The 12590-nt window shown below is 50.6% G+C and overlaps 1 protein-coding gene across 3 annotated transcripts in view; it reads left to right on the top strand.

The window, feature by feature from the left end:
* CPXM2 (carboxypeptidase X, M14 family member 2) overlaps positions 1 to 12590 on the top strand; it is a 129988-nt gene that overhangs the window by 5819 nt on the left and 111579 nt on the right. For all 3 annotated transcript variants that reach the window (XM_029932742.1, XM_029932741.1, XM_029932743.1), the window contains exon 2: positions 3809 to 3907. In XM_029932742.1, coding sequence (XP_029788602.1) covers positions 3809 to 3907 — 99 coding nt within the window. The remainder of the gene's footprint in view (positions 1 to 3808; positions 3908 to 12590) is intronic.

Genomic DNA, 12590 nt, shown 5'->3' with positions numbered 1-12590 from the left:
TTCTTGATCCACTCATCAGGTGATGGACATTTAGGCTCTTTCCATGATTTGGCTATTGTTGAAAGTGCCGCTATGAACATTGGGGTACATGTGTCCCTGTGCATCAGCACTGCTGTATCCCTTGGGTAAATCCCCAGCAGGCAGTGCTATTGCTGGGTCATAAGGGAGTTCTATGGATAGTTTTTTGAGGAGCCTCCCCACTGTTTTCCAGAGCGGCAGAGCACCCCTTTCTGACCACTTCTGTGGAGGCTTCTCACGTTCACCTGCAGAATCTTCCTGGCTGTCCCGTGGGAGGGTCCTCTGCGGACGTGCCCAGTTTTGGAGCCGTAATTGTTGTCTGTCCTGAGCGTCTGTATATCTGGGGAGCTGCTGAGAACCTGTGTGCGTTTGGGCGAGGGCTCTCCTCTCATATGGGCTCCTTAGCAAGAGGCAGGAGAGGAACTCAGAGCCCTGGGCCGGATCCTTCACCAGAGACAGCACAGATGCCCTGGGGCTGGAATTTCCTGGGGAGAATGCAAAATATGCAGCAAAGAATGTTTTTTTTTCAGTTTCTGTAAGGGGAGGGTTTGCTACTGGAAACCCCTTTTATACAGAGTGGGGAAAAAATAGTTCCCGATCAACCAAGAGGCATGATGTTTATCACCCTAGACCAGAATAGAACACGTGGCCCGCACTGGCACTTCAGTTTGCTACTTTTAAGGAATTCACTTTTGTCACGCAGCCCAGATCGGCTTGTTGATTTTCTCTGGGCATCATCCCACTGTCCTTTCTTCTGCCTGCTGTGCAGAGCGCCTGCTGCCTTTCATGCTGGAACAGAGGAAGGGGGCTGGAAGGGCCTCACGTGGAGCCCACTCCCAGCTCTGCCGCCCCCCTGGCTCCGTCAGCGACCTGGGGTGGGTCTCTTCTCTTCCCCTTCTGTGCCTCAGTGTCCCCGTCTGTAATTCCTAGAGCACATCCTGCCCTCTGTGGGGGCCTTGCCAACACCCAGTGTTGTGATCAGGCGGAAATGCCTCGCAGGTTGTGAGTCACACCCCACGTGTGAGCGCTTGTCCTTTACCAGCGGGGGGCAGCCCTTTTGACCCGTGGTGGCTGGAGGGCAGCATCTGTGATGGAAAGAGAGACGCGTCTCCTGTTTGGTGGTTGCTGAGGGCCAGCCACGGCCCTAAGCGCTTGACACGCACTGTTGGTCTCCTCCCCCTGAGTTCCACCGAGGCAGGTGCTTGTGTCCTCGTGCGCTGGATGAGGGGACGAGGAGCCTGGAAAGGTGAGCTGGGTCACCATGGGGCAGGGCAGAGGCAGAGCCCGGCTGCCCGGGGCTGGGGCCAGAGCCGCAGGCCCGTGAGAAGGTGGAACTGTGTGACCGGATAACCGGAGGAGGTGACAGGGCTTTTGCCTGTGATCTCTGCCTCTTTGCCACCTCCTCGGGGACCGTGTTCCCCACATGTCAGGTCCCCCCCTCCCCGGGGAGTCAGACATTTAGGGCTTTGACATCCGTCTCACGTCTGGGCCCTTGCTGGCTCCCTGGAGCTGCGTGCGGACATTTGGTCATGGACGTGGAGCCGGCCCATGGGACGAGAGGTTGGGGGTGTCACCGGGCCACTCTCTTCGACGCTTACTCCCGTGTTGTGATGGAGGCTCCCGGGGAGAGAGAAGGTTTGCAACCAATGGCCGACTTCAGAGGAGGGTTGGGATGGAACATTCTTTTCCAGAACTTTGGCTTTTTCCTCACATATTTTGTAAAACTTCCCCCCCCCCTTAATATCTCATCTTTCTTCCAAATAAGACTTTACACTCTTAAAAACCTGGCACCAGTTTTTCTAAATAGTTAAGATCTTTACAGAACCCTGGTCAGCCTCCTTCAGACAGGGCTGTCTGATCACTGGCTGTGACATTTGTATCTACAGAAGAAGGGCAGATGCAGAGGTGACATCAGGCTGATGTCAGATGCTCCTAGGTTCTCTGGGTCAGCTCTCTTCTGAACATTTTGGTTCTTTGACTTTCCTTCTTTCTTTTTTTTTAAACATTTATTTATTTACTTTTAAACAATCATTTATTTTGAGAGACAGAGAGAGAGAGCATGAGCGGGTGAGGGGCAGAAAGAGAGGGAGGCACAGAATCAGAAGCAGGCTCCAGGCTCTGAGCTGTGAGTACAGAGCCCAACGCAGGCCTTGAACTCACGGACTGTGAGATCAGGACCTGAGCTGAAGTTGATGTCCAACCGACTGAGCCACTCAGGCGCCCCAGCTCTTTGACTTTCCTGACCTGAGGGGGCACTTGCTTGGAAAATGAAAGATGTTCCCAGCAGGCATCACCCCAGAATATGATGGAGAGAGCATCTGCTTTGGCAGGACCCAATGTGCCCTGTGAATTTTTGTGAAGATCGAAGGTTTTCTTGATAAGTATCTTTTGGGGGGGGGGGACTGCAGAATAGTCTGAAATGATTCACTAACGGGCACGAAGTCCACTGGATGTTTATGGTATTTCAACTTGCTTTTTGAAGTCCAGATACATGTCCTTCTCCGCAGACCAGTCCCTCCTCTCAGTCTTGTCTGTTTGTCATTCAGTGACTCATTAGTCTGCTCATTCATTCATTCATCACAGCTGATTATGTCCCAGACTCCAGACAGACTGCAGTAAGCAGAACCAGACCCAGTCCCTGCCGTCACGAATAGACTGACTTACGTTAACACGCATGCGACGATGCTTCACAGCTCAGGTAGTGGGGGCCGCCGGTACCCCGCCCAGGTACCCCTCTCCTGAGGTACACCCGTTTCCCCGCTGCGGGGGTCTTGGCTGTGATGGCTCAGAGCTGATCCCTTCTCCGGAGTATTGCCCCTGGAAACCCACGTCTCTCACCCACTAGTTGGTTGATCTGTGGCCAACCTAACAGGCAGTAGAAAAGGTGGCTTTTTGACTCAAGGTGGGGACAGTGCTGTGTGTAGCTTCCACTCCAGAACTCCCCATGGGATCAGGCTGAATCAGCCTCTGGCTGAGAGCACAGTCTTACTTAGCTCCTTCCTCTGCCTCATCCTGCTTCTCCCTCCCCTTTCCCTTTAGAATCCCCTCTCCCTCAATATAGTATGTGAAACTGAACCCCTGCATCAGGCTCCGCTTACAGGCAACTCTACCTAAGAAAGGTGCTATCAGAGCCCATCCAAGGAGACATTGATTTAGGTGGGGAGTTCAGGAAGGCCAAGAGAGGAGATGCCAGAGCTGAGATGTGCAAGATTAGCAGGAGCTAACTAGACAGATGCAGTGGAAGGAGAAGGAACCGCACCTGATCTGAGGCTGAAAGGAGGCTGGTATTTCAGGAGCAGAGAGAGGGCGTGCGGGTGACAGGAAGCTGGAGGGGCCAGGGGAATGAGAAGACTCTGGTAAGGAGTCTCTCCAACTGGTGGGAGCATCATCACCCCGTTCACCCAGCCGGTGCCTTGGAGAGAATGGGTAGGGGGCGCCCAGCGTGGTGGGAGATGCTGGCTCTGTGGTCAGAGGTCCGGAGTTCCAGCTCTGTTTTATCACTTAGGTGTTAGGTCTGGGCCCCCGGCGGGTTCAAAGTCCTACCAGTTTTCAAATAGTGACGGCCTGCAGGTATACACCGTTTTTATTGGGAGTGTTAGTTTCCCGGGTGTTCACAGGGACACTCTTCATCTCCTATGACCACAAGCACCTCAGCGTCCCGGGTGCCAGGCCTGGGGACGGGGGAGGCCGAGGGCGGCGGCGCTGCTCTGCAGACGATGGTTGATTGCTCACCATCCTGGGAGGACTGACTCTGACACATGTGGAAGTAAAGCCGTTTCTCTCTTTTTAGGTAAAAATAGCGTCCGGAAAGGCGTGAGAACCAAGAGCTCTGAGAAGCCAGCCAGTGATGGTCACAGCGTTCCCGTGGCCCGTGACGAAGTCAGAGAGAGTGAGTGAGGCCCTGCTGAGAGCCTGCCCGGGCCCCGGGAGGGCGGAGTCCCTCCGAGATGCGCTGCCAGCTTCAGACCTTCTGGGGCCGCTCTGGCCTCGCCTTCACCACTATCGTTTGGGGGGCAAACATTTCCCCTTTTGGCACGACTGAAGTCGTTTGGGAATCTCTGGAGCCGTGGGCTGCCTTCCCCGCCCGCCCCTGTGCCCCCTCCCACAGCACCTCACTTCCTTTCTGCTGCAGCCTCAGAGCTGCCTATGTACATTGCGTGTACATTTCTTATCTCCCCGCCAGACTCAGGGGCCTCTGGGGTCAGAGAGCAAGTCTTCTGTTTGCAGACCACGTGATGGTAGTCTTGGGGTCTCACTTGGTTGTAAAAATACTGGTCTTTTAATTAGTTACTGTAGGAGGGTCGAAGCCATTAGTTCTAGACTCCTGGGTCAACTGTGGCCCACTAGCGCTAGCTATTACCGGATTGACTATGGCCATTATTACTCTTATTGTATCTCCATTTCTCTCTCTGACTCTACGCTCTGGTATCTAGGATTGCACTTTATTTGGTATTGAGGATTCTGCTCATATTAATACCAGCCATTTCTTAAATATTTTAGCCTTTAGTCACTTAAGGCCAGGCCCTGGGCCTCATTGGCTATCCCCAGTGCCTCTCTGTATGCGGTTCTGTCGTTACCATTATCCGCGTTTTATGGATAAGAATGAGACTTGGTAGTATGTGTCATTTGCTTGTGGTTATGCAGCCTATGAGTGGCAAAACAGGGACTTGAACCCAAGACTTGGAGTCTAGACTTTCTGCTCAGCAGTGCAGCGGCTCAGCTAAACACGGCGTTTCACAACTTTGCCTTTACAGAGGCAGGACCTGATTTCAGCTGCTACCTGAGCCCTTCCTCGTGTAACAGAGTCGAGTGCCAGAAAGGGAGCCGCAGATTCCCTGAGGCGCAATGGAATGGTTCAGAGCTGTGTTCCTAACCAAAACCTGGACTGTCTAAGAAATCGTAGGTGTGACTAACGGTGCCTCCTAAGATCAAAATAGAAATTCAGCAACAGAAGCCTTCTGTAATCACTAACAAGTGAGCATTCCATTCTGTCTGCAAGCCCACAGGCACGTACTGTGCCCATTGCCATCGGGAGGACCGGGCATATAGGGAGGGTGTGCTGAGGACACGTGATGCGGGGATGTGTCTCTATGGTAGGGTCCCCTCCCTAAGAAGAGAGAAAAGCCTCAAGGCAACCTGGACACGTGTCTGTGACAACATCCCTGAGGACCTTGTGACATGAGACCCCTTATTCAGAGCGCATGTTTGCATGTCGCTGTAAATGGGAGACTAAGAAGTAAAAGGTAATAGAAAAAACTATGCTATGTGGTGTTTGGGGCTCAGTTCTTTTCTTTTTAATTTAAAAAAGTTTTCTTTAATGTTTATTTTTGAGAGAGAGCGAGAAAGAGTTAGCATGAGCGGGGGAGGGACACAGAGAGAGGGAGACACAGAATCGGAAGCAGGCACCAGGCTCCGAGCTGTCAGCACAGAGCCCAACGCGGGGCTCGAACCCACAAACCGTGAGATCATGACCTGAGCCGAAGTCGGACGGTTAACTGGCTGAGCCCCCCAGGTGCCCCTGGGTCTCCGTTCTCTGCGTACCAACCCCACTGAGTGGCGCCGGCAGGAATAGAGTTGCTTCCTGGAAAGAGAAGCCTCAGGGTCATGACTCTGTCGGACAGTCCTGCTGCATCTCTGCTTGTGCTCCCCGGTGGGCCCCGTGAGCTTCGGGGCCTCAGTGATATGGGTGGTCATAGGACGCCCACCTCGGACGCCCACCTCGGACGCCCACCTCGGGCAGGCCGCGGGCGTGACCCTTGTCTGTGCGTCCCGGCAGGCCGACCAGCTGCCTTTTCCGGATCACAAGTGCCACAGGGCTAAGCGCCTTCCAGGCCTGGGCCCTCGCTTCCGTCACATCTGGGCCGCAGAGTCCTTTTATATTTTGTTAAGTCTTGACTACTTTAAACCCTTAAAAAACATTTTGTCTAGATTTTTTTTTTTTAGCTTCAGCACAAGAGTTGGTTCACATTATTTTAGTTATTCATCCCCAGAACTGGAAGTTATTAAAATTTGGGGAGGCATTTTTGGAAAGCGTTTTCAAGGCCCATTTCTTTACACACGTGTGTACATGCACACGCACACACACGTGTGCGCTAGCCCACTCAGACTTGCGCCCCTGGCCTTGGCGTCAGAGCGCTGTCGGCGTGGGCTGGGGTCCCTGGTCCCCGAGACAGCCGGCATGGCTCTGAGGCACTGAGTGTGCTATACGTGACTTTGCTCCATGGGGTTCTTTACACTGCCCTCTGATAAAACAAAATTGAGGAATCGGGGGTGACCCCGGAGGGCAGAGGAGCTGTGCGTGGGGCCGTGATATGCAAATGCAGAGGGAGCGAGGAGGCCTGGCCATGGAGGTGGTGCACGGAGGCAGGCACCTCGGCAGTTAGGGACCCTGGCCTGGGGTCAGGCGGGAGCGCCCGGGGCAGGTGCTGGCGGAACGGGGGTGTGGAGGGCTCAGATAAATTGCCGGGCACTCTCAGAACCCTGCGCTCAGCCTCCGAGCTGGCTCCTTGGGCCGCCCGGGGCGGGGGGGGGGGGCTTTGCTGGACAGGTGACAGAATGAAGGGTTCAGGTGACAGGTGGACAGATGTCACCTGCATTGTGCCCAAGGTGACAGGTCAGACCGATTTCACCTATGTCCTGTGCAATGTAGCAGATGGAACAGACGTCATCTATAGCGTGTGCGAGGTGGCAGATGGAGGAGGTGTTACGCTTCGTCTTCAGAGTGGTGGGTAGTCCTGATGCTAACCCCGTCTAGTCACGTGAGCGGCTAGCCCTGAGGGCTTGTGTTAGACACAGACTTCTCCCCTGGGGGACTCTGGCTTTGAGGACACGTGACTGAGGAGCTCTGTCAGCTTGGGCAGGTTTCCAGAACGCACCTTAGATACGGTTCTGAAATAACTCATCAGTTGATTGCATTATTGGCCTAGTCCTTCGCCTCTCCTTGTGTCCCTTCCCTACTCTGGTGCCGTGTGACCGTTGAGTTCCCTGCACAACAGGGGGAGCCCTTGACTTTGGGCTGCTCCGTGTGCCTTGCTGGGTCCAATAGAATAAGGTGGAATGCCAAGGTGCCTGTTCTGAGCTGAAGCCTTAAGACAATTTACTTGTTTCTCTTTGCTTCTCATTTCTCACCTCTGCCTCTTTTGTTTAAAAGTTTATCTATTTTGAGAGAGATAGAGATAGACAGAGAGCACACAAGCAGGGGAGGGAAAGTCAGAGAGGGAGAGAGAGAGTCCCAAGCAGGCTCTGCACCATCAGTGCACAGCCCTCTGCAAGGTTCAAACGCACAAACTGCGAGATCATGACCTGAGCTGAAATCAAAAGTCAACAGATGCTTCACTGACTGAGCCACAGGCGCCCCCGCCTCCTCTGTCACCCCAGCCAGCTGGGGGCTTGTTTCTCACGCATGTCATGCCGAAAACGTGGGTCATGTGTTTTCTCCAAAGGGAATTGGACAGGCGTCTAAGTTGGTAATTGAGACGGCATCTTCGGGTCAGGCTTTACCCTCACTGGCTGTGTGACTCTGGGCACGTTCCTAACTTCGCTGTGACTCATGTCGTCCTCTGCAGAGTGGGGAGGACCTCCCTTTACGGGATTATGTGAAGATGAAATAGTGTCTGGAGGACAGGGCGCACAGCGCACGGCAAGCTCTCAGCGAGGATCAGCGATGGCTTTTGCATGCTGTCTGGGATTTGTTTTGTGTGTGCGCCTCGGTTGCGGTAGTTGGCAGACGTTATTAAAGGATTGGATTGTAAATATGTGGTTTATTAGCCAAGAAGCAAAGTTGAGGATATTATGTACTTAAGTAACCATTTAAAACAGAGCCATTAAAAACTACAAAACCGTTCTTGTCTCTTGGGCCCTACAAACACAGGTGGTGGCCTGGACTTGGCCATCACTCGGGCTGAGACTTGCCAAGCCCCGCCTTCAGACTTCGGTTTTCTGGGGCAGCTCTTCTGTGAGGACATGAGTTTCAAGAGCTTGGGCTCCTCTGAATCTTTCCAGGATACACGCAGGGTTGGGCCCCTGTGCCGGAACTAGCATTCTGGGCTGTAGAACACGCATCCCGTGTGTGTGCAAGTGGGTTCTTCGTGCCCCAGAACAGCCCAGCCAGAGCCTCTGTAGGAAGTGTTCTTTGATCTGTGGGAAAGGAGCGTGACTTCCGCCATCTTGGACGTAGAATGGTTTTCCCAAAGGGATGCACCTTGGTGAACGGGAGCTTCCTCCTGCCTGGGCTGGGGGGGATTTGAGGCCTTCACCAGGTTCCTTCCATGGGGATTGACCTACATGTGTCTGTGTGTGAAAGAGAGAGAGAGAGAGGGAGAGAGAGGGAGGGAGAGAGAGAGAGGGAGGGAGAGAGAGAGAGATACATGAGAGTTTTTCACTGTTGCGGGCACGGTTTGGTTTTCCATCCAAGCCCTTGTTGTGAGCCTTTCCCATTGTTGCGTGGCCAGACGGCCCCCTGGGGCTCAGCTCTGGTCTCCCCTGGACACCCGGCATGGCTGTTGAGGGCAGGCGAGTGGGTCCCAGGCTCCCGATTCTGGAGGAGGTGAGGCTGACGTGGTCCTGGGTGTGACACATGGTCACTTCTGTATTTCAGGCCCCTTTGGAAGTGAGAGGGGAGGCAAGGGGCCAGGACTGGGATGGGCTCACACCCCTTTTCATACCTTGTTTGGGAAACCTGATGAATGTGGGCCCTGGGACACCAAGGGCTCCTTCACGCTTTGCGAGCTCCCCTACTTTCGACTTCATCTCAAACTCGCCTAGAAAGTTATTTTTCAATCCCTGGGAGGCACTTGGGTGGCTCAGTTGGTTAAGCGTCCAACTCGATTTCAGCTCAGATCCTGATCTCACAGTTCATGGGATTGAGCCCCATGTTGGGCTCTGGACTCACAGAGCCTGCTTGAAATTCTCTCTCTCTCCCTCTCTCTCTGCCTCTCCCTTGCTTATGCTCTCTCTCTCTCTCTCTCAAAAATAAATAAATAAATAAACTTTTAAAAAAGTTATTCTTTCATCTCTAAAGTGAAACATGTCTTGTAAGGATTTCCTAGCCTTTCTTTGCAGTGTGAAGAGATTTATTTTGTTCTTCCAGTGGTTTTGTGGCCGGGCCTTCCTGGGTTGGATTCGGGGTCCTGGGCTCGCTGTGGCCCACAGCACACTGTAAGCTGGGTGTCTGTTGATGCCATGTGGGCCGTGCAGTGAGCCTGGGGCCACAGGCTGTAGGAGCCTTGGTTGGGGACCAGAGCCACCGTGGACTTGCCGGCAGAGAAATTCCTCCCAGACCAGGGATCGGGTGATGGAGCTCTGATGTGCTCGGGAACACCCATGGGCTCTGCTCATTTCTGTCACCCAGCCGACCCCAGATACGGTTCTGGGCCACCAAGGTCACTTCAGTCCATTTGCAGAGGAGACATTTGGTGCTGTCCAAGCCCCTGCCACGGAGGTCAGCACACGTGCTCCTCGTGGCTCCTGGGATTTTGCTCGTGTGGCTCTGCTGGTCTTTTTCCCATCCTCTCGATGCTTCTGTGATGAGACCCTTTTCTGTGATTCCACACTGCTGCTCCGGGGCGGGTTAGCAGAAAACCGACTTTACCATGTCACACCCTAAAACTTAAAAAAAGAAAGACATTTCATTCACTTAAAGTGGGAGTTGTTCTAGAATAATTTCTTTCTTGGCTTCTGAAACATACTGACCATGAAAGTAGTGGATGCACCTTGCAGAAAATTTGGAAGATACAGAAAAACAGAAAAGAGGGTAAAACAAATTCACAGTCTCCTCTTCTAGAGAGAACTGCAACCAGCATTTGGAACCTGTCTTTCCACTCTTGTCTCTCTCTCTCTCTCTCTCTCTCTCTCTCTGTGTGTGTGTGTGTGTGTGTGTGTGTGTGTGTTAATTTACAACACCTCCTTATATGTGAAGACAAGGGACCCTCTGTATACACTGCAGTGTAGTGTAGTTAAGGACTCAGACCCGTACTGAGTGGAACTCAAGACCCCGTCCGCCATTTACTAGCTGTGCGGTCTTGAATGTGTTATTTAGCTTCTCTGTGCCGCACTTTTCTCAAATACAAAGTAAGGGTAGTAATTGGACATCCCCATAGGATTGGGCTGAGTATTTAACAAGGTGACTTGAATAAAGCACTTCCAACAGAGGCTGACAAATGGGTTCCAGCAAACCAGCATCGGATCTGTCATTCACGTGGACCCTTGCTGCATTTTTTAAAGTCCTGGACCAGTGCAGGAACATGGAATGATCTAGTCCTTGGAAGTTTGAAAGAACAAGATAGTGAATTCATTGGAACTAGCCGTTTTCCATCCAAGAAGTTTTTTGGATAAATCTTCTTTCTTTCATGGTTATTGATCTATCAGATCTTCTGTCCTTTAGTAATTTTGATAAGGTTTATTTTGAAGACATCATCACTCTATGGATATATTTTCTTTTTGCAGTGTATGTACTTACGTTTTGTGAATTTGTCGGCTTATTTAATTTATTTTAGAGAAGTGTTAGGTTTTAGATTTAGAAAAACAAAGGGAGTGTACGGGGAGTTCCTGTGTATCTCTACGCCTCCTCTACTTTCCGGGATGATTAACATCCTGCGTTACTGTGATACATTTATTACAACTGAAGGGAATATCGATACATTCTTATTAACTGAAGACCACAGTTTACATGAAAGTTCATGGTTTTTGTTGTACACTCTTTTTTTAAATTTTTAATGTTTATTTATTATTGAGAGACAGAGAAAGACAGAGCATGAGCAAGGGAGGGGCAAAGAGGGGGAGACACAGAATCAGAAGCGGGCTCCAGGCTCTGAGCTGTCAGCACAGAGCCCGCTGCGGGGCCTGAACTCACAGACCGTGAGATCATGACCTGAGCCCAAGTCCGATGCTTAACCGACTGAGCCACCCGGGCGCCCCCTCTGGGTTTTGACAAATGTGCAATGATACACAGCTGCCATTGGAGTACCAAACAGGATGGTTCACTGCCCCCAAATCCCTGGGGCACAGCTACGTACTCTCTCTCCCTCCCCTGAACCCCCGGCAACCACTGATCTTTTGGCTGTCTTCAGAGTTTTACCTTTTCCACAGTGTCACATGGCTGGAATCCCGTAGCACCTAGCTTTCTCATTTCTTTCACTTAGTAATATGCATTTAAAGTTCCTCCATGTCTTTCCAGGGCTTGATAGCTCATTTCTTTTCATCACTGAATAATATCCCTTGTCTGGCTGTACTACACACAATGTACGTATCCATTGAAGGGCATTTGGTTGCTTCCAAGTTTCGGCAATTATGAATAAAGCTGATATAAATATTCATGGGCAGGTTTTTGTGTGGCCATGTTTTCAACTCATTTGGACAAATCCCAGGGAACACAATTACTGGATCATATGGTTGGAGTATTTTAAGTTTTATAAGGAATTTTGTCTCATTTATAGTACCCCCCCCCATGAAAAAAATAGTGTTACTATTTGTTTCTGTTTTTTTTGTCCTTTCAATATACATTCTGAAATATTAAAAAAAATTTTAATGTTTATTTATTTTTGGGAGAGAGAGAAAGAGCATGAGAAGGGGAGGGGCAGAGAGAGAGGGAGACACAGAATCAGAAGCAGGCTCCAGGCTCTGAGCTGTCAGCACAAAGCCCAACGCGGGGCTTGAACCAGGAGCCATAAGATCATGACCTGAGCTGAAGTTCGGTATTTAATAGACTGAGCCACCCAGGAGCCCCTACTGTGTTTTTTAAAAGTTTACTTATTTATTTTTGAGAGAGAGAGAGAGAGAGAGAGAGAGAAAGAAAGAATCCTAAGCAGGTTCTGCAGTGTAAGCCCAGAGCCTGATGCGGGGCTCAATCCCATGAAACGTGAGTTCAGGACCTGCACTGAAATCAAGAGTCAGATGCTTAATCAACTGAGCCACCCAGGCACCCGGCATTTTGAAATCTTTACAAATTTGTTACCCATCACTGATGTGATTTTCTGCAGTCATATTTTCACTCTTAACTGCTTCATGTAGGATATTTCCTACTTTTATTTTGAAATAAAGCAGACATGCAGAAAAACTACATATAATATGTATGTTTTTTAACAACTATTTGTTAAGCTAATCCCTGTGGAACCGTTATTTGAGTCGAGAAGTATTGTTAATCTTCCCTATCACATCTCTATCCCTTCCACGGTAGAGGTGGCCTCTCTTCCAATTTTAACAGATTTCTTCATTATTTTACTGCTTATGTTTGTATCTCTCAATAAGTTAGATTGGCCTAATTTTGAAGTTTATATAAGTGTATATAAAGACTGTGTGTACTCAGGCATACCTATCTTGTAATTTTTATCAACGTTCTGTGTTCGTTTAGTTCATTCATTCTCATCACGATATAGGATTCCGTCCTAGAACTGCACGGCAATCTTTTATCCCATTTTAATGCTGAGGGATATTTAAGTTATTTCCAGTTTCTGTATTTTGTGAAAAAGGCCGCCATGAAGACTCTTGACACACATCCTGGTACCATGGGCATGAGTTTCTCCAAGGTTATGTACATTTTGATGTGGAATTGCTGCGTGAGGCTTCACTGCTCACTT

Source organism: Suricata suricatta, chromosome 2, assembly GCF_006229205.1.
Source record: "Suricata suricatta isolate VVHF042 chromosome 2, meerkat_22Aug2017_6uvM2_HiC, whole genome shotgun sequence".
Lineage (NCBI taxonomy): Eukaryota > Metazoa > Chordata > Mammalia > Carnivora > Herpestidae > Suricata > Suricata suricatta.
Note: the sequence above shows the minus strand (reverse complement) of the source record. Positions and strands in the feature narration are given on the sequence as shown.